Source organism: Lolium rigidum, chromosome 5 (genome assembly GCF_022539505.1).
Source record: "Lolium rigidum isolate FL_2022 chromosome 5, APGP_CSIRO_Lrig_0.1, whole genome shotgun sequence".
NCBI classification, from domain to species: Eukaryota; Viridiplantae; Streptophyta; class Magnoliopsida; order Poales; family Poaceae; genus Lolium; species Lolium rigidum.
Genome location: NC_061512.1, coordinates 71,672,201 through 71,693,949, shown reverse-complemented (window position 1 = coordinate 71,693,949; position 21,749 = coordinate 71,672,201). Strand labels below are relative to the sequence as shown.

The 21,749-nt window shown below is 43.6% G+C and overlaps 3 protein-coding genes across 3 annotated transcripts in view; 2 read left to right on the top strand and 1 right to left on the bottom strand.

Moving 5' to 3' along the window:
- Nucleotides 1-11,036: 11,036 nt before the first annotated feature.
- On the top strand, nt 11,037-15,021 carry LOC124655927. Its single transcript, XM_047194754.1, has 4 exons — nt 11,037-11,269; nt 11,878-12,823; nt 13,078-13,226; nt 14,895-15,021. Exons 1-4 carry the CDS (start codon nt 11,037-11,039, stop codon nt 14,989-14,991), a joined length of 1,425 nt encoding a protein of 474 aa, XP_047050710.1. The 3' UTR covers nt 14,992-15,021.
- Nucleotides 15,022-16,488: 1,467 nt separating this feature from the next.
- Nucleotides 16,489-18,138, bottom strand: LOC124658405 (pentatricopeptide repeat-containing protein At4g02820, mitochondrial-like). The gene is made up of 2 exons (XM_047196741.1): nt 17,860-18,138; nt 16,489-17,752 (listed from the first exon to the last, which is right to left on the bottom strand). The coding sequence occupies exons 1-2, from the start codon at nt 18,136-18,138 to the stop codon at nt 16,493-16,495; spliced, it is 1,539 nt and encodes a 512-aa protein (XP_047052697.1). The 3' UTR covers nt 16,489-16,492.
- Nucleotides 18,139-18,897: 759 nt separating this feature from the next.
- LOC124651569 overlaps nt 18,898-21,749 on the top strand; it is a 35,093-nt gene continuing 32,241 nt past the window's right edge. The window contains exon 1 of the mRNA XM_047190629.1: nt 18,898-18,978. Within this exon, the coding sequence (XP_047046585.1) occupies nt 18,913-18,978 (66 nt within the window). The 5' untranslated portion in view covers nt 18,898-18,912. The remainder of the gene's footprint in view (nt 18,979-21,749) is intronic.

Here is a 21,749-nt window from a genome sequence, read left to right as displayed (position 1 = left end):
CTTTACCGGGTTCCGGCATACCCCTTTGGGGATTCCGGCTTAGCTTCACTTAGCCCAAACTCCTACCTTTGTTTCCGGTAAGAATATTAAACCGGTATCTCGATGGCTCAAACCATCCGGTTTGGCATGCCTTTGGCATACCGGGGGTTATCCCCCCAACAATCATCCTTAGTATGCACCGTTGCTAAGACTCGTCGTTTCGAAGCATCACGTGATGATCGGGTGTGATAGATTCTATGAGTGCATACAACGGATGCGAGCCAGATTTGCACATGCGAATACCAAGGTTAAAACTTTACGAGCCTAGCATGTACAGACATGGTCTCGGAAAGTCGTCATGATATAATGGATAAAATTATGAGTGAAATTGTTCATCATACTACAAAGTTACTAATAGTGAAATCTGAAACACTTGTCATATGATGATTAACTTAAGGTAAGAACCTCAAGGTTATTGGTATTTGACCAACAAACCTAGAAGTTAATAATGTTAAAGTGTTTTTCTGAATAATGAGGAAAGCTAAAAGAGAAACTGCAAAAGATATTTTGGCAAAAAGAAAAGAAAAGACTAGAAAGTCTAGCTCAGGTGTATATAAATGATATACATGTTATGGTTGTATTCTTAGTTAAGTCACACTATGAAATTCTTGGGTATTAGTACTATATTGGTTGGTATGAAGTTTCATACAAAACAACGCAATACAAGAATACAATGGCCTAAGTGACTGACAAGGAATATGATAGGAATGCACGTCTGGAACAAAATAAAGTGTTATTATGTTCGTCGTTAGCATTCTATCTAGCCCTTAGAATTTATAATAAAGAACTTAATAATTGTTATTTTGCTCTGGTCAAATAAAAACAATGAGTTGTTTAAATTATGACATTACTCCATGTACGATGGATAAGTTATTATAAATCTTAATGGTGAAACACACATACATAACACTGACGCTAAAATGCCATAAGGCAAATGATTTGAATTCCACTTATTTGTGGAACCGCTATTTAGGTCATGTTAGAAAGGAACGCATGAAGGAACTCCATGCAAATGGATTTTTGGAGTCATTTGATTTTTGAATCATTTGGCGTTTGCAAATCTTTTCTAAAGAGAATGATTAAAATACCGTTCATAGGCCAAGAGTTGAACGGGCAACAAACTTAGTGGAAAAATACATGATGATGTATGTGGTTCACTGGGCATAGTTGTGTGCGGGAGATTCTTCTACTTCATGAAAACATCCAACAATGAATTGAGTATATATATATATGTGGATATATTCGATAAGGAAGAAGTTTGAAATTTTTGAATGGATTCAAAATAAATTTCAGCATGAAGTGGAAATCATCGTAATAGAAAAGTCAAATATCTATGATTGGATCATGGTGGAAATATTTGAATTACGAGTTTTAGCGAACATCTAAGAGAGTCATGAAATTGTTCTACAACTCACATTTTTTTGGAGTATCATAATGATGATATAGTATCCGAGAGATGTATCCAAAACTTGTTGGATTAATGATGAGATAAAATATTATGATGCCATTATATTTTTGTGGATTATGCTTTAGTGACTACCGCTTTTACACTAAATAGAGCATCATCATGATCCGTAGAAATGACACCATACGAGTTATGGCATGGGTATAAACCCTAATAGTCCTTTCTTTAAATTTTGGTCTAATAGTTTACAACCAAAATCGGATGAATGTCTTTGTTGGTTATCCCAAAGAATTGATTGGAAATTCTTTCCACTATGAAGTAAACGACAAAAGTGTTTGTTGATGTTACTTGCTTATTTCCAAGAAATTGTTTTCTAGTGAAATATTTGAGTGGGAGGACAATATAACTTGATAAGGTTTATGAACCTGAGCATAATGATCAGAGTAGCGCAGCATCGGAAATTGGTTCCGGAAGCGACCACGACGATCATGGCTGCCATGACTACAAAGTGTTTTAGCCATGGAGATCGAAGTACATATTGAACCTTGTAGGTATGGTTTACTTTGTGATCAAATAAATGATTTGTGGACAAAGGATTGATTGTGAATAATGATAAACCAACTACAAACAAAGAAGTTATGATGGGCCCTGACTCCTTTAAAATGGCTATACGCCATGAAATCCAAGATAGATGAATACTTTTTGAAAGTAAATAGATCTATAAAAATTGATGAAAGCTTGACTTGTTTAAAAGTTGTTTACGACAAAGTTCAAAGAGTTGACTACGATAAGATTAGATCTTCCGTAGCAATGCTTATAGTCTATGTGGATTATTCTAATAATCACTACAAATTTCTTTTATGAGATATGCTAGTAGGATGGCAAAATACATTGCTTATAAGAAGTGTGTATTAAAGGTGTATACAAGATACAACCAAAAAAAATTTGCTAGTCCGTAGAATACTAGATAGGTATACAAACTTCAATCGGATGAAGTAAGTATCATGGAGTTGGAATCTTCACCAGATGAAATAGTCAAAGAGTTTTTGATTTCATCAGAGACGATGAAGAAACTTGCATTTGCAAGAAATTAAGTGGGAGCGCTGAGACATATTTATAATACTTTATGTAGATGACATATAGTTGGTTATAAATGATGTAATTATATACTTGATTAAAAAGGTTTCATTGAGAAATTAACTTCAATGAAAGGATATGAACTGAAACATATCTAGTGTCAAAATCTATGAAGATAGATTGAAACACAAAATAAGTTTAAGTTAAAGTACATAGAATGGATATTGAAATAGTTCAATATAGAAATATTAAGAAAATGTTCTTGTCATGTGAAGTTTTAACAAGACTTGAATGTATCTGATACTCAATGAGTAAAAACACATGAGTGACTATGGATCACGAATAATATGTACACAATCAGATGTCCTGTGTGCTAAAATGTTATGAGCATATACCAGAATGATTCATGAGATGATCATTGGACGACAGTAAGAGTATCCTTGAGTACTTTAGAAGAACCAAGGATATATATATAGTTTTGTATGGAGAAATGACAAACAAATCGCTGTAATGTGATTACACCGATATTTGTTTTGTCACATATAAAAATAGAATTTCAATCTCAAATTAGACTAAGTGTTGTTTTAAAGGTAGCACAATGAGCTAGAAGTTGTCTATGTTAGATTTAGAAGAGTTCTAAATATTGTGACAGATTCTACAAACGAAGGCAGAGTATGTCATTGTTTTGACAAATGACTGAGGATGTTGAGTCAAGAAGTTCTTTGAGAACTTGGTGTAGTTCCGATAGTGTCAGAACTTTGAAGCTATATTGTATGTGACAATATTAGTGACTTATTTCAGACCGCGGAATTAAGGTTCCACCGAGAAGATCAAACATATTTAATGCCAACTCATTTGGAAATGAGTGATGTGTTGAGACGCAAATGAATTACAAAATACATACGTTTATGAGTGTGTCAGATCCGTTGACTAAAACCTCTCCCGTGAGCAAAACATGATAAAGCACCGGAAGGCCAAGGTGTTATATCTTTACAAATGTAAACTAGATTATTGACTCTAGTGCAAGTGGGAGAGCTGTTGGAGATATGCCCAAGAGGCAATAATAAAATGGTTATTATAATATATCTTTGCGTTTATGATAATGTTTACATACCATGCTATAATTGTATTAACCGAAACATTGATACATGTGTGTTATGTGAACAACAAAGAGTCCCTAGTATGCCTCTTAACTAGCTTGTTGATTAATGGATGATTAGTTTCATAATCATGAACATTGGATGTTATTAATAACAAGGTTATATCATTGTATGAATGATGTAATAGACACACCCAATTAAGCGTAGCATAAGATCACGTCATTAAGTTATTTGCTATAAGCTTTCGATACATAGTTACCTAGTCCTTATGACCATGAGATCATGTAAATCACTTATGCCGGAAAGGTACTTTGATTACACCAAACGCCACTGCGTAAATGGGTGGTTATAAAGGTGGGATTAAGTATCCGGAAAGTATGAGTTGAGGCATATGGATCAACAGTGGGATTTGTCCATCCCGATGACGGATAGATATACTATGGGCCCTCTCGGTGGAATGTCGTCTAATGTCTTGCAAGCATATGAATAAGTTCATAAGAGACCACATACCACGGTACGAGTAAAGAGTACTTGTCGAGACGAGGTTGAACAAGGTATAGAGTGATACCGATGATCAAACCTCGGACAAGTAAAATATAGCGTGACAAAGGGAATTGGTATCGTATGTGAATGGTTCATTCGATCACTGAAGTCATCGTTGAATATGTGGGAGCCATTATGGATCTCCAGATCCCGCTAGTGGTTATTGGTCGGAGTGAGTACTCAACCATGTCCGCATAGTTCACGAACCGTAGGGTGACACACTTAAAGTTGGATGTTGAAATGGTAGAACTTGAATATGGAATGGAGTTCGAATATTTGTTCGGAGTCCGGATGAGATCCCGGACATCACGAGGAGTTCGGAATGGTCCGGAGAATAAGATTCATATATAGGAAGTCATATTCCAAGTTTGGAAAGGATCCGGTGCATTTATGGCAGGTTCTAGAAGGTTCTAGAAAAGTCCGGAAGAAATCACCATGGAAAGTAGAGTCCCGGAGGGACTCCACCTTGCATGACCAGCCAACCCTAAAGGGGAGGAGTCCAAGGTGGACTCCCTAGGGTGGCCGGCCAACCCACCTCAAGGAAAGGTGGGAGTCCCACCTTGGGTAGGACTCCTCCTTGAGTAGGTTTCCCACGTATGGGAGGTTTTAGTGTTGGGGTCTTATTCGAAGACTTGGACTAGAACTCTTGGTGCTTCCACCTATATAATGAGGGGCATAGGAGAGGGGGCTGATCACTTCAAGCCTCAGCCTTGGCCGCACCCCTTAGAGGGCCGGCGCCCAACCCCCCTCTCCCCCCAAACCCTAGCGGTCTCTCTCCTCCACCTCATCCCGCACGCTTAAGCGAAGCTCCGCCAGATTTCTCCACCACCACCGACACCACGCCATCGTGCTGTCGGATTCAAGAGGAGCTACTACTTCCGCTGCCCGCTGGAACGGGGAGGTGGACGTCGTCTTCATCAACAACCGAACGTGTGACCGAGTACGGAGGTGCCGCCCGTTCGTGGCGCCGGAAGCGATCGTGATCAAGATCTTCTACGCGCTTTTGCAAGCGGCAAGTGAACGTCTACCGCAGCAACAAGAGCCTCATCTTGTAGGCTTTGGAATCTCTTCAAGGGTGAGACTCGATACCCCCTCGTTGCTACCGTCTTCTAGATTGCATCTTGGCTTGGATTGCGTGTTCGCGGTAGGAAATTTTTTGTTTTCCATGCAACGTTATCCTACAAACCAATGAGTGTAGCATCGCGCGGTGGTTATCGTTATGTTCTAACCTTCACAGATGATCTGAGTAGATATGGGTATATCTATTTCATGAAACATAAATCCGAAACTTTCGAGAAGTTTAAGGAATTCCAAAGTGAAGTAGAAAATCAACGTAACAAGAAGATTAAATTTCTACGATCGGATCGTGGAGGTGAATATCTGAGTTATGAGTTTGGCATGCATTTAAAGAAATGCGGAATACTTTCACAATTGACACCGCTGGGAACACCTCAACGAAACGGTGTGTCCGAACGTCGTAATCGAACTCTCTTAGATATGGTTCGTTCTATGATGTCTCTTACTGATTTACCTTTATCATTTTGGAGTTATGCATTAGAGACAGCCGCATTCACTTTAAATAGAGCACCATCAAAATCCGTTGAAACGACACCGTATGAATTATGGTTTAATAAGAAACCTAAGTTGTCGTTCCTAAAAGTTTGGGGTTGCGAAGCCTATGTAAAAAAGTTACAACCGAACAAGCTAGAACCCAAAGCGGAGAAATGCGTCTTCATAGGATATCCTAAGGAAACTATAGGGTACACTTTCTATCACAGATCCGAAGGCAAGATCTTTGTTGCTAAGAACGGAACCTTTCTTGAGAAAGAATTTCTCACTAAAGAAGTGATCTGGAAGAAAAGTAGAACTCGATGAGATTGAAGAATCTCCGCTCGTTGATCGAGAGTAGCGCGAGTACGGAAGATATTCCCGTGCCGCTCGCACCGGCAACGAGAGGAAGCTAATGATAATGATCATGAAACTTCAAATGAGATAGCTATCGAACCTCGCGGATCGACAAGGGAACGTGCCACTCCAGATTGGTATGATCCTTGTCTAAATGTCATGATTGTGGATAACAATGATGAAGACCCTGTGACGTATGAAGAAGCGATGATGAGTCCAGATTCCAACAAATGGCAAGAGGCCATGAAATCCGAAATGGGATCCATGTATGATAACAAAGTATGGACTTTGGTAGACTTACCTGATAGCCGAAAGGCTGTCGAGAATAAATGGATCTTCAAGAGAAAAACACAAGTCGATGGTAATATTATCGTCTATAAAGCTCGACTTGTCGCAAAGGGTTTCCGACAAATTCAAGGTGTTGACTACGATGAGCCTTTCTCACCTGTAGCGAAGCTAAAATCCGTGAGGATTTTGTTAGCAATAGCTGCATTTTTCAATTATGAGATTTGGCAGATGGATGTCAAAACGGCGTTCCTTAATGGAGACATTGAGGAAGAGTTGTATATGGTACAACCCAAAGGTTTTGTCGATCCTAAAAATGCTGACAAAGTATGCAAGCTTCAGCGTTCAATCTATGGACTAAAGCAAGCATCGAGAAGTTGGAACCGACGCTTTGATAAGGTGATCAAAAACTTCGGGTTTATACAGTGTCATGGAGAGGCCTGTATTTACAAGAAAGTGAGTGGGAGCTCTGTAGCATTCCCGATATTATATGTAGATGACATATTATTGATTGGGAATGATATAGAACTATTAAGCAGATGTAAAGGGTTATTTGAATAATAGTTTTTCAATGAAAGACCTTGGTGAAGCATCGTATATATTAGGCATCAAGATTTATAGAGATATATCAAGACGTCTAATAGGGCTATCACAAAGTACATACCTGGACAAGATTCTAAAGAAGTTTAGAATGGACGAAAGTAAGAAAGGATTCTTACCTATGTTACTGTGCAAGGTCTTGAGTAAGACTCAAGGTCCGGCTACGGCAGAAGAAAGAGAAAGGATGAGTCAGATCCCCTATGCCTCGGCAGTAGGCTCTATCATGTATGCCATGCTATGTACAAGACCGGATATAGCACATGTTGTTAGTTTGACTAGCGGATATCAAAGTGATCCAGGAATGGAACACCGGACAACGGTCAAGAATATCCCGAAGTACTTGAAAAGAACTAAGGATATGTTTCTTTGTTATGGAGGTGACCAAGAGCTCGTTGTAACAAGTTACACCGATGCAAGTTGGAACACCGATCCTCGATGACTCTAAGTCACAGATCCGGGTACGTGTTTATATTGAATGGTGCTGCGATAAGTCTGGGTAAGGTCGAAGCAGGTGCACGGTGGCGAAATCCTCAACGAGAATCGGAGTACATAGCGGCTTCGGAGGCTTCATCGAAGCGGTATGGATGAAGAGGTTCATTGTAGAGCTCGGTGTGGTTCCTAGTGCATTGGACCCACTAGTCATCTACTCGTGACAACATGGGTGCCATCGCCAATGCACAAGAACCAAGGTCACACAAGAGGTCGAAGCATATCAAGGCTGCGTTATCATTCGATTCGCGAGTACATCGAAGATGGAGAAGTAAAGATTTGCAAAGTACACACCGATCCGAATGTAGCAGATCCGTTGACTAAAGCTCTCCCTAGGGCAAAGCATGACCAACACCCGAATGCCATGGGTGTTAGGTACCTTACAATGTAATCTAGATTATTGACTCTAGTGCAAGTGGGAGACTCGTTGGAGATATGCCCAAGAGGCAATAATAAAAGTGGTTATTATATATCTTTATGTTTATGATAAATGTTTATATACCATGCTATAATTGTATTAACCGAAACATTAGTACATGTGTGATATGTAGACAACAAGAAGTCCCTAGTATGCCTCTTAAACTAGCTTGTTGATTAATGGATGATTAGTTTCATAATCATGAACATTGGATGTTATTAATAACAAGGTTATATCATTATATGAATGATGTAATGGACACACCCAATTAAGCGTAGCATAAGATCTCGTCATTAAGTTATTTGCTATAAGCTTTCGATACATAGTTACCTAGTCCTTATGACCATGAGATCATGTAAATCACTTATACCGGAAAGATACTTTGATTACACCAAACGCCACTGCGTAAATGGGTGGTTATAAAGGTGGGATTAAGTATCCGGAAAGTATGAGTTGAGGCATATGGATCAACAGTGGGATTTGTCCATCCCGATGACGGATAGATATACTCTGGGCCCTCTCGGTGTGGAATGTCGTCTAATGTCTTGCAAGCATATGAATAAGTTCATAAGAGACCACATACCACGGTACGAGTAAAGAATACTTGTCAGGAGACGAGGTTGAACAAGGTATAGAGTGATACCGAAGATCAAACCTCGGACAAGTAAAATATCGCGTGACAAAGGGAATTGGTATTGTATGTGAATGGTTCATTCGATCACTAAAGTCATCGTTGAATATGTGGGAGCCATTATGGATCTCCAGATCCCGCTATTGGTTATTGGTCGGAGTGAGTACTCAACCATGTCCGCATAGTTCGCGAACCGTAGGGTGACACACTTAAAGTTGGATGTTGAAATGGTAGAACTTGAATATGGAATGGAGTTCGAATATTTGTTCGGAGTCCCGGATGAGATCCCGGACATCACGAGGAGTTCCGGAATGGTCCGGAGAATAAGATTCATATATAGGATGTCATTTTATGTGAATTAAAATGATGCGGAAGGTTCTATGAAAGGTTCTAGAAGGTTCTAGAAAAGTCCGGAAGAAACCACCAAGGAAGGTGGAGTCCCGGAGGGACTCCACCTCCATGGCCGGCCAACCCTAGTGGGGGAGGAGTCCCAAGTGGACTCCCCTATGGGGGCCGGCCACCCCCCACATGGAAGGGGGAATCCCACCCAAGTGGGATTCCCACCTTGGGTAGGTTTCCCTATCACATGGAAGGTTTTGGGTTCGGGTCTTATTCGGAGACTTGTAGTCCAACACTTGGGGCTTCCACCTATATAATGAGGGGCTAAGGGGAGGGGGCCGGCCACCCTAAGACCACAACCTAGCCGCCCCCCTTGAGTGGCCGGCCACCCCCTCCCAAACCCTAGCCGCCCCCCTCTCCTCCATAGCTCCCGCGTGCTTTAGCGAAGCTCCGCCGGAGTTCTCCACCGCCACCGACACCATGCCGTCGTGCCGTCGGATTCAAGAGGAGCTACTACTTCCGCTGCCCGCTGGAACGGGAGGTGGACGTCGTCTTCATCAACAACCGAACGTGTGACCGAGTACGGAGGTGCCGCCCGTTCGTGGCGCCGTGATCAAGATCTTCTACGCGCTTTTGCAAGCGGCAAGTGATCGTCTACCGCAGCAACAAGAGCCTCATCTTGTAGGCTTTGGAATCTCTTCAAGGGTGAGACTCGATAATCCCCTCGTTGCTACCGTCTTCTAGATTGCATCTTGGCTTGGATTTCGTGTTCGCGGTAGGAATTTTTTTGTTTTCTATGCTACGTTATCCTACACCATGCTGGCCGCGCCGCCCTATGGGTACGGGCCCTCGTGGCCCCACTTCGTATCCCCTTCGGTCTTCTGGAAGCTTCGTGGAAAAATGAGACCCTGGACGTTGATTTCGTCCAATTGCGAGAATATTTCCTTTGTAGGATTTCTGAAACCAAAAACGCAATAAAACAACAGAATCGGCTCTTCGGCATCTCGTCAATAGGTTAGTGCCGGAAAATGCATAATAATGATGTAAAATATGTATAAAACATGTGAGTATCATCATAAAAGTAGCATGAAACATAAGAAATTATAGATACGTTTGAGACGTATTAGTTATCTCTTGTGCTTTTCTTAATTAGTTCTAGTTGTTGTTATTGCATTTAGTTTGAACCTAGCTTTTTAACTTGTGTGCTTATAAAAAATAAATGTTAGTTTAATTCTCTATTTATTTATGCCAAATTCATTTTTTTTAAACCATGTTCATCCTCTTCTCGCTCTTTCAATAAGGCTTAACCGAAAAGGGTCTATTTATTTTCAAAGAATCTTTGTGCTGCATATGCTACGAACATTTCACTTTCTCTGATCAACAACCTTGAATTCCTTTTTCTTGCGAAATGGGCAACCTTGACTATAATTTTACTTACAATATGTCTATAAAGTTAGAATAAGTGTATATATGTGAAATAACAATATCTGACAGAAGAAATACAGTGATACCATTCGGGATCCGTGAATTAGCAGCGCACGATACCATTTTACCGTGCATGGATATAACTGAGAAAAAAATCGCAAAAAGAAAAAAAAAACCGAGAGGTCGTTTGGTATCCATCATTTGGGCCTGGAATCCTGGAATTCATTTTGGAATTCCATAGGTGGGCTGTTTGGTTGCCACAGAATTGTGCTGTCATTTTATTTAGGAATTCTAGCAAAATGACTCCATGGGTAAACATGATTCCAAGTCGAAATCGTCATTTGCAATTCTCATGAAGCCTCTATAGATTCAATATTGAATTCTGCTGTCATTTGCAATTCCTGTAGCAACCAAACAAGTGTATATTTCTGAAATTACAATGTAAATGAAATGAATACATGTATTCATTTTAAAATGCTACAAACGAAATGAAAGCTTCCAAACGACCTCTGAGGAAATTCACGAATGACGGAATGAGTAGGAAGGAAAACCTAGGACAGAGGATTGAGGACCGCGACCGTCCCGTCTGGCCGTCCCCTCCTAAAACCCCAATCTTGTCGGGTTACGCGCCCACATTTCCATTCCCCTCCGTCTCCGCCGGCGCCGGCGCCTCCTCCCTCCCCCCTCTCTCTCCTCCGCTAGGGCTTCTCAGCCAATTCGCCCCCCAACGCTCTCCAGGTAGAAACCCTCGACACCGCGCCATTCCGGCCTGCGAGGAAGATGCAGGCCACCGGGAGCGTGACCTGGGTCGTCGGCGCGCAGGCGTCCGTCTTGGGCAGATGCACCGGCGGCGGGGTGCCGTACCCGTCCTCCTCCCCTGCCCCGTCAGGCGGTAGGTTCCAGGGGCTCGGCGCCGTGCGGTGCTGCGCGCAGACGCAGGCGCAGGAGAAGAAGCCGCGGGTGAGGAAGACCAAGGAGGAGCGGAGGGAGATGGTCCAGTCCTTCGTTGACACGTACTGCTTCCCATATCTTTCCCTGCCGCCTGCTTCAGTTGCTTATCGTTTTGAATTTCGTGTGTGTAGGTCTGTACCGTGTATACTTAGCATGCTCGTTCTGATTGTTGGTGCTAAAACCAAGTTGACGGTATGCCATTTGCAGTTATAGGGCAAGCATGCCGCTTCTGGAGGTCTGATAACCAGAATTGTACATCATTGTCAACTAGTTATCTTCACCTAGAAACCAGATTTGTTCTATTTCCTTTCTTGGTGTCATTTGTTCGTAACTACGATTTAGCGGAAACCTTTTGCTATCATTGGTAGTTGTATCTTTTTGCGATCCTTCCTTTATTGAAATTCTGTACAAATCTACTTTTCTAGTGTTCTGTTTCTTGCAAACATGATGTAACCTCTATGTTGTGTTTGCCGCATGATCTGCCTGTATGATTTATGCAGTGTTCCTATTTTTTGCATTTTGGTCTATTCGATTGGAACCCAACAATGGGGAAGTGTTGTTTTACACTGAGATTATTTAGTTTTCCCTATTTCATCATATGTACCTTTTTGCCGGTAGTATTTATTTTTCGCTGTATTAATCCAGTTTGCATTGCTATTGTTCCATTCAGGTATCGGGTTTCAAACAATGGGAAATTTCCTTCAGTCAATCTTACACACAAGGAAGTCGGAGGATCATATTATATAGTCCGTGAAATTGTGAGAGATATCATCCAAGAGAACAGAGTTCTTGGCCCTGGTGGCTTGAATGCCAAGACCTTGAGTTTTGAGGATAGCCCTGATTCTTCAGAATTGTCTACGGCCCATGAATTGGGCCAACACAACATAGAGATATTAGACATGTCTGACAAGGAGGAAGCATTTCCAATGCAAAAGAATTTCATAAGCACTCAGCAACTACTTGGTTCAGATATTCTCTTGGAGCCTGGTATTCTGAATAGTGTAGCCAAAAATGGGAACGTAGGAGATGCAGCGTGCTTGGAGGAGGACCTTGAGAAACAAGATGAAGCCTTGTATTTGAAATCAGAGATTAGTAGTTCTGAAATGCAAGCCCCTTCACTTGCCCATGTTTCTGATTTGCATAATGAAATTGATCTCAACACTCTCGAGGATTCTCATGAGGTTACAACCATCACTGATGAAGTCACTCATTTCTCAGATCCTAGTGATGTTTCTCAAATAAATGGTGCGCTTCTACACGAGCATGTGGCGTTACCTGATGACTGTGATGACATAACTAATAGTGCTGTTGATGAAGCTAATCTTTGCCTAGAAACCAATGGAGTTCTTGAAACAAGTCAGGTCCTAATAGAGGAGCATGAGATATTGCCTGAAACTGCAAGTATCATGACTAAGGATGTTCAGATTACAGATGGCGAATTTGTATCTCCAACATCTGCAAATCAAATGGATGCTTATACCTCAGATACAAGTGCAGAAACTTTAGCCGTGTCTATTGACTGCCAGGATGTGGTTGAGCAACCTCTGCTTGATGCCGACCCAAACGGACAAGCTATGTCAGAAGATCTTGCTTCTCAACCAGCATTGGATGCAAAGGTCAGTCAAGAAGTTAATTCAGGTTTCTGCAAGAATTGGTCAAATTGTGTAGAAACGCGTTGTCTGTAGTATTATTATGCAAGTGTGTCATAGCCTTTATGGAACTTATAATCTCCCAAAGAACTGGGTCTATCCTTTGTGCTATGGCATCAAACGGCACCATTATGTTTTACTTTTTGTTGGACCTCTTTTGATTGTAACTTATTTACTTATTTTTTGGTATGGCCAATTCACATTATTCTGCTTCTTTATAGGGGTTGTTGCAAAAGGAAGACCAGGACGTCACATTAGAGAAAGCTGAAAGTATATTGAAGAAATCAATATCTGGCATCACAAGCGAAGAACTGGAGGCAAGCAAGGCCAAGCATGAACATGGGATAAACACCACGACAACGATCAGCAGGCATGCACTTTACATTCTCAACTTACGTTGCATGATTACTGTCTATAAGTTTGTTCATATATCAGAAAATGCGATAACATATTAGGTAAGTCAAAAAGAAAAGATCATCATGTTCTCATGTACCTGTTAAAGATATATTATACATATCCTTACATGATTTAGACCCTGTGGAGGTATCATTTGAGCCAGTTACTCAGTCCAGTCTCATATGGGATCGCTCTGCAACTGCAACATCTTAGTGCAAATTTAGGCAAAGGTGGAGCTATAGAACAGCTATACATGATCAAGCTGTAAATTTAGCCACAAGGGACCACCAAATAACCTGCTAGTAGATATTCTATTGGTAATTGGATTGGGTATAGGTAGGTTATACATTGCTTCAATAAGATCATCTGTTTTTTTTTTTGAAAGGTTCAATAAGATCATCTGTTAACCATTCAACTCAAACATGATTGGAGTTATTGCTGAGTCTAGGACCACAATTTCGTTTCTTATATCGGCATAGGCCACTGCTTTAAACCCTTATTTGTGATATTAACAGTTTAGAGCTTTTCTTTATTACGATCACTTGTGTATTTATATGCTTCTGTGCTCAAGGGGGCCATGTGCTAAGATGGGGTACGCTGGTCTAGAAACCTTCTTATAGATCTGTTGTAACATCATACGAAGATTTGTTAGAATCACCACACAAAAACAAGTGGATTGTCTGTGTCAAGGATTTGCATTTTGTAGCACATAATAAGCTTGCTTTGCCAGGAGAGAGGTCAGAGGGGCAGTTCGGCCAAGAAATATCTTTGCCAAGTTAGGGGAGCGGAATTGGCTCTACAACATCGTTTCTTTCACTTTCTGAGAAAAGAACTACTCTCAGCACCAGATGCAGTAGGCCGGTAGTATCTGCATGCGTGACTCCCTGGCAGAACAATCAAACAAGGGCCACGGGCAAAGGAACCAAACTGACTCTACATTTTCGAGCAGCCAGCTCACAATACTACACTTTTGTCTTGAAAGTGTAGTTCTGTGGCAGGTTTGCTGTAGAATTGTGAAAATAGTACATAGTATAGAGTTGAGTTTTGTGACGTTACATACGAAAAGCATGGTTCTAAGAAATATTGCATGCCAAAAGTCTAGTGCTGTGAAATATTTTCTCAGTGCAGTTTTGACCAGAAAGAAGTTTTTGTGATGCTTACTTTAGTACCAATTCTGAACTCGAAGTCGTAGTCTATCAAGCAAACAAACCTTCCATTCTAATTTAAATATTTTTTTATTGAAAACAGTTATTTCAACCTTTCCATTTACTTTTCGAGTCTTGTTCAAATCTTGGTTTTTGTTCATTGTAATGTGATTTTCTGGGGGCATAAGTTGGATGAATGCTGTAGCATGTAATATCTATTGAGGAAAGAGATATGGTTTACATGCAAGTGCAAAGAAAGGAAGAACACAACCAGAAATCTTACTACATAAAAGAAAGCAACTGGTGTATGTACATAACTAGGTCTCCCAAGATCAAAACTTATTTACTTGCCCAGGAATGGGATTAACCATGCCAAATGTTTGATAACTCATATTGTAGTTACCACTTGTCTTTGTTTGATTACTCTTTAGACATACACCGTCAAAGTATAACATCAGTCTAACTTATTTTTCATGTTGCGCTTTAATGACCTACAGGGGAACTGGGAAGGGACAGCATAAGAAAGAGGACAACCTATTTTGGCTTATCATCAGGGCATTTGTTGTTTCTATGTCCAAGTTGTGGGCAAAATGAGTGATGGGCGATTGTCTTCTGGGACCGCTGGCTGGGATGTGTTCCTGCCTACTGGGAAAGGAGAAGTGCTTTGTGACCTCCATTTTCCCCGATGCATATAGATTCTTCTTGCGCCGCACTTTAGGGTTTGCTACCGTTGGTCTAGTTTATAGCTTATTATTGTAGTTCAGGTGTATCGCTTGGTCAACTTGCTATGCCAACTCTAAAATCTATCAGGAGTAGTTTCTCATTTTGTACGAGTAAGATCTGTCTGAGCTATGAAAGTATGATATCGTCCATTTGCTACTGAAGTGAGTATCAACAATTTCTTAGAATTATCTGTAAGAAGGGAAGCTTGTGCCTTTCATTCAAAAAACTTGGAGCAGCATTTTACATCTTCTCACATTGATGCTTGCGTCAACGCTTGTGACTATGACTATATGCTGGCGTGCACAGGATTTTCGGTCCATATAGGAATTCGGAGTTTAAGCACAGAAATGAACAAATTTTGTTTACACCTGAACTCAAGGTACTGCTTGCACAGTAAAAAAGGATTCCCACCTAGTTGCATGCCCGTGTGTTGCCATAGTAATCAAATTTTATTTCCCAATGCACACATATAATTTATAGTACTGCTGATAGAAATATCTCCCATATTAAGTTAAATTATTGATTAACACAAGTCACAGACACCAACATAAAACATTGGTTTATAACAAAATCTCCATCGCCGCTGCATGGAACTATCTCTAGATCCTCTAGGAGTTGCCATCGATTGCTCGACACCTCCTCTTTACCTTTAGTTTGAAAAACGCTATCAAAGTGCTACCATACACCTTCTCTATGTCTCCTTCAGCAATCTCTATAGCTGGATCATGCTGGTCAACTACTACTTTTTTGTTGGTTTGGGGTTACTTATCAAACATTCCACTCGATTGCTCGTCAACTACTTCATCTACCACAGTAACATGCTCTTCAATAACGGCAGGGATTACAAGCAAATATGACTTTGTCACTTCGATCGAGTTGGAAGAACACACTTGCTCTAAGAATTTTGCAGTTTCCATAGTTCATTTTGGATTTGCATATCTAAACATCCAGACACCGGTCAACGCTTGTGACTATGAATATATGCTGGCGTGCACAAGATTTTCTGTCTATATACGAATTCAGAGTTCAAGCACAGAATGAACAAATTTAGTTTACACCTGATCTCAAGGTACTGCTTGCACAGTTAAAAAAGGATCCCCACTATACAAAATACACCAGATTCATATTTCACTGTGTTCGATTGTTAAAAAGTTCAAGGGCCAAAGTACTCCTACAACTGAAGGATGGTGCATCGACTGCTCAATTCCACGAATGCAAGCTCAGTATTGCGTGCCTTCATCAAATTCTGTAAATCCACAAGAGCTATGGCTTGCGACCAAATTTCAACAAACATTACATCCTCTGGAACATCAAGTCAAACACGTTTTTTTTTTCTGAAACTTCCCAGTCAAACAGAGTTTATTAGTACATCTCAAGACATTACTGTTGAGACTTCACCAATTGGGTATTTGCTTGTCAATTTCAACAGCCTTATAGTTTGCTCATCCATTGAGACCTTATCCTCACCCATTCGTTCATCTATGATCAGAGGCATCATCTCAGCCTTAGCGTAAGTGCGCAGGACCGAGTTATATATCTCGGTCGTGACGTACCCCGCTCCTCGAAGCACAACGAGGAGCTCCTCTGCAGCTTCAATGTCACCTTTCTTCTCAACATGCGAGAAGAGAGCCGCAACAAGTTCAGGATTCGGCTCCCATTTCTCCAAGGTTGACAAGGCTTTCTTCATGCAGTCAAGAACTTTATCCACCCTCTCATTGTTTCCAAGATAACCCCAAACAAACAGCTCCCAGGTGCTATAGCTGGGCTTGACTCCTTTCTGCACAATGGATTGAAGAAAACTCTCGGCCTTCTCCATCTCGCCGTTCTTGATGTAAAACGAAAGGATCGTGTTTGGTATCCTCGAATCTTTTGTCCCCGACTCCGACTCCCATTCGCCGTAAACACTCTCCGCTGCCGCGATATCGCCGAACCTCGTGAGCGAAGTAAGCATGCACTTGTACTCGGCGTCGCTGAACTTCCTGAAGGTTTCCCTCATCTTGCCCCACACCCTGTCCAAGTTGCCCCTATCCTCCAGGCTGGCGTACAAGGTGAGCAGCGACGAGTACGCGGGCCGCTCCTTCCTGGAGGCCCTCCTCTCCATCTCCATGAGCGCGTCCCGCCCCTCGACACGCATCCCGGCGTTGACGTAGATGCTGGCCATCAGGCTAAACGTCATCCAGTCAGGAACCACCCCGTCGTCCCTCATGAGGCCGTACACCCTCTCCGCACCCTTCACGCTGCCCTTCCTGGAGCAGTAGGTGAGCCAGATGTTGTACGTCACCAGGTCCGGCACGGCGTACCGCCTGAGTTCTTTGACCGTCTCGGGCACCTTGTCGAGGTCGCCGGTGGACATGTAGAGCGACATCATGTGGTTGAAGGGCAGCGCGCACACGAGGTACCCCGCGCGGCCCATCTCCCGCAGCATGGCTTCGGCTTTGTCGCGGGCGTTGTGTTGAGTGTAGGTGTGTAGGAGGGCGGTGCAGGTGGACGGGCCCTTCGCCCGCTCCGGCATGTCCTCGAAGAATTTCTCCGCGCTCGCCAGGCCCCGGAGTTTGGCGACGAGGTCCAGGTGCACCGCGTGGTCCCCCGGCAGGAGCTTCATGTCCGGCTGGGTTCTCATCCACTCGCAGATCTGCGGGGTGGAGGGTGCGGGGTCATCAGGTCGAGAGGCAATACGGCGAACAGGTGGTGGGCATGGCGCCACGGTACCATTAGGCGGCACGATGGCGGTCAGAATACCTCGAGGGCGTGCTTGAAGCGGCGGTACTTGCGGAGCTCCCGGACGACGCGGTTGAGCTGGTACTTCTGCACTGTGCGGCCTTCCTCCGCCCACCGGCGCAGCACCACCACCGCGCTCCGCTTCGGGTAGATGAGCTTCAGCAGACGCTTCCCCAGCGTGTCCCCGCCGCCCGCCGAGATCGACCCTCCTGCTCCTCCGCCGCCAGACGCCGCCGGGGCGGACGCGGACAGCAGCCTCGCGCAGCCGCCGCCGGCGGGCGCGAGCCGGCGGGAGAGCATGGCTTCTTTCTTCGCAGAACAAGAGGGAGAATGTGGAGAAAGGTTCCGCACACACAGTCTCTGGCTTGGACACTAACGGGCCTCATATGGTCGGATGGTTAGGCCCAGTACGACGAGGCCCACATGGTCGAAGCCCCAGGGTACAAAAGCCTGATCTGGCAGGGTCCTCGCCGCAAAACCTCGCCATCTCCGCCGTGCTCCCCTCTCCCTGCCGTCGCCCCTCCCCCAAAGTCCAAAACTTATAATCCCACCCCGAATCCACCCCAAAATTTTTGAGAAATCGAGGCGAATCCCACCAACCCAGCTCCAAATTCGTTTGAAAGCAGGGACCCAAGCCCACCAACACCAAACCCATCTGGTTCTCCCTCTGGCGCGGTGGTGGCCGTGGCGAGAGCGAGCACCCGCCTCCCATGGCGTTTCACGTCGCGTGCCCCATCACTTGGTATGTTTCCCGTTACACTCCTCTCCCCATCTCCCTCTCTCGCTCTCTCCTCCGCCCCCATCTCCCCACCTCTCTCGCGCTGACGGCCTCCCTCTCCTCTTCCGCGCAGCCGGCGGGTGTGCGACTGCGACCTAGGGTTCGGGTTCGGGCCCGCGAGGGGGAAGGCGGCGGCGGCGGGGGCGTGGGCCGACGCGGCGGCCGCGCTGCAGGGCTTCCTCGCGGATCCGTGGCTGCTGAGGCCGGCGGATGGCGCCGAGGCGGGCACGGTGCAGGTGGAGGTGCCGCCGCTCGACCTGCGCGAGGACGGCGAGGACGAGGCGCACCGGGCCGCCATGCAGCGCCAGGCCGCCGCCGCCGAGGACTTCGCCAGGAGGCTCGAGGGCGCATACGGATCTCCGGTGAGGCCCGATCTCTGCACGCACGCGCGCGCTTTGTTGTCTGCCTGTTGTTTATTTCCTGTTGGGTTTCCACGGCGCGCGGTTGATTGCTTGCTTGCCGTGGGAAGGGAGATGGTGCTAGGGTTTGCGCTCCGGTGCTCGTGGTGGTGATCTATAAGCTTGTGCTCTCGTCTAGATGCATTTCGGGTTGTGTCCCTGACTGTATTTAGCTGTCTGGCTTGTGCGAATTCCAGGAAGTCATGGTGGTCTGGCTAGTGCGAATTCCAGCGTTGATTCCCATTCGCTGCCTCGGAAGCTTGCCTTGGTTTGTTTCCAGATTTATAGGCAGGTGTAGCAGCGCTAAACATGTACTATATGGGAGCGCTTGCGATTTTAGAGCCAGCTTAGGGTTTGAGGCCATAGTCAACAGTTGTTTGTGTTTGGGTTGATGAGTTTGGCTGGAGTATTGGGCTGTAGTATGCTCCCGCTGCGAGGTTTTGTCATGGTACAGGAATTTTTTGGGTGATGGGTTAACGGTCAAGCTGCTAGGTTTTAGTATTTGATAAGTGCTGGTTGTAGTTTTGGCACCCATGGAGCTTCTCATCTGTTGATAAGCCCGTGAGCTCCCTAGATGCAAAATGATGGTGTCAAGTTAGTTTGTGTTTTGTCGTTTTATCACTGCGTGCCTTTGGTTTTGCAAGTTAATTTGTGTTTTGTGCTTGTGCATGTTTTGCGCCGCTCTAAGCTTTATGCATGTGCATGAGAGGTAGCGTAGACGGTTGTTGAGGGAGCCCTGGTTCTAGGAATAATATAAGCCGCATCGGAATATGTCTCTACATAATACCGACACGGCGACACGTGCACCATGGTGGGAGCAAGCTTTAGAAAAATCCCGTGTTACCCTCTGCACTCCCAAAAGGGAAACACACACGTGTCTCACAGGGCTTCTCATTTACGTTAGTCATGCGGACCTTGTCGTATATTGAACTTACCTTTGCAGTAATAGTACAGTAACTGCTCCAGTAAGATGTACAAGTTAATCTATAGGTTTTCCTTGTGTATCACGTGTTAACTGGGTATACAATTGTGGTGCCTTTTGTTTACTTCCAAGTTTATTTAACGAGACATTACTTCGCCTGGTTTTGGCAATTGAAGAGATGCAGAATTCAACCAGTAAATAAGACTGAGTGTTGTTTGTCAGTTCATCGTTATGAGGAATAGTTTTATACATGAATGGTGGAGTTCATAACTAAATACTTTCTCCAGTTACCCCCCCCCCCCCCCCACACACACACACACACACACATTTTTCTTTGCATGTAGCGAATTCGCTGCAGCTTGGACCCTTTTGCCCCTAGAAAATTGATTTTTAACCAGTTCCTCCTCATCACAGTAGTACCGTAATTTTCTCGCTACCCGTGCCACAATTAATTAGTCTGCTTGTAGCCCAGCCGCCATCCTGCTCCCTCTGTCCTGTCCCCGCACAACTACTCATTCCGCCCAGTAAGCGATTTACCCTGCGTGCCAATTGTGGGAAAGAGAAAAGGGTAGACGAGGAGATATATAGGAGACCACGGGAGAGATCAAAGGGGAGCCAATTGTGGCATACGAGGTAACTAGAGGTAATTTAATCTCCGTAATCAGAGGGGTATGCATCGGTTTAGGAGATGGGTATTATTGGAAGCAGGGTATGCACCGTTTGAGGATAGGGGTGTCCGGGCTGATGAGTTTGGCTGGAGTACACGATTTTTTTGGGTGATGGGTTAACGGTCAAGCTGGTAGGTTTTGGTATTCGTTAAGTGCTGTGATAACCGGTGCTAGTTTTTGCGCCCGTGGAGCTTCTGATCTGTACGTAGGCCTGTGAGTTCCCTAAATAAAAAATGATGGCGTGAAGTTAGTTTGTGTTTTGTCGTTTTATCACTGCGCCTTTGATTTTGCAAGTTAATTTGTGTTTTGTGCTTGTGCATGTTTTGCGCCGCTCTAAGCTTTCTGCATGTGCATGAGAGGTAGCGTAGACGGTTGTTGAGGGAGCCCTGGTTCTAGGAATAATATAGCCGCATCGGAATATGTCTGTACATGATACCGACACCGCGACACGCACCGTAGTGGGAGCAAGCTTTAGAAAAAAACCGTGTTATCCTCTACTCTCCGAAAAGGGAAACACGCACGTGTCTCACAGGGCTTCTCATTTACGTTTGTCATGTGGACCTTGTTGTATACTGAACTTACCTTTGCAGTAATACAGTAACTGCTCCAGTAAGATGTACAAGTTAATCTATAGGTTTTCCTTGTGTATCACGTGTTAACTGGGAATACCGTTCGGGTGCCTTTTGTTTACTTCCAAATTTAGTTAACCATACATTACTTCATCTGATTTTGGCAATTAGAAGAGATGCAGAATTCAGACAGTAAATAAGACTGGATGCTGTAGTTCACCATTATGAGAAATAGCTTTATACTACCTCTGTTTCGATGAATAAGGCACACACGCACTCCAAGACAAACTTTGACCAACAAAATTGAGCAACCAAATCTTGATTATATTGTATGTAATTAGTACCGTTAGATTCATATTGAAGAACACTTTCTAATGATGCTTATTTTATATAAACAATCTTTTTATAATTTGAGTAATTCTTAGTCAAAGAAAAACACGGAAAATGAGGACGCCTTATTCATTGGAATGGAGGGAGTACTTGAATAGTGGAGTTCATAACTAAATACCTTCTCCAGTTACTCCCCCTGTTCCTTAAAACAAGGCACGCATTTTTCTTTGAAAGATCAAGGCAGCA

Coding starts and splice junctions, on each gene's coding strand:
- LOC124655927 (XM_047194754.1), top strand. CDS start 11,037: ATGCAGGCCACCGGGAGCGTGACCTGGGTCGTCGGCGCGCAGGCGTCC. Junction 11,270..11,877: donor GTCCAGTCCTTCGTTGACAC/GTACTGCTTCCC, acceptor TGTTCCATTCAG/GTATCGGGTTTCAAACAATG. Junction 13,227..14,894: donor ACCACGACAACGATCAGCAG/GCATGCACTTTA, acceptor AATGACCTACAG/GGGAACTGGGAAGGGACAGC.
- LOC124658405 (XM_047196741.1), bottom strand. CDS start 18,138: ATGCTCTCCCGCCGGCTCGCGCCCGCCGGCGGCGGCTGCGCGAGGCTG. Junction 17,753..17,859: donor GCTTCAAGCACGCCCTCGAG/GTATTCTGACCG, acceptor TCCACCCCGCAG/ATCTGCGAGTGGATGAGAAC.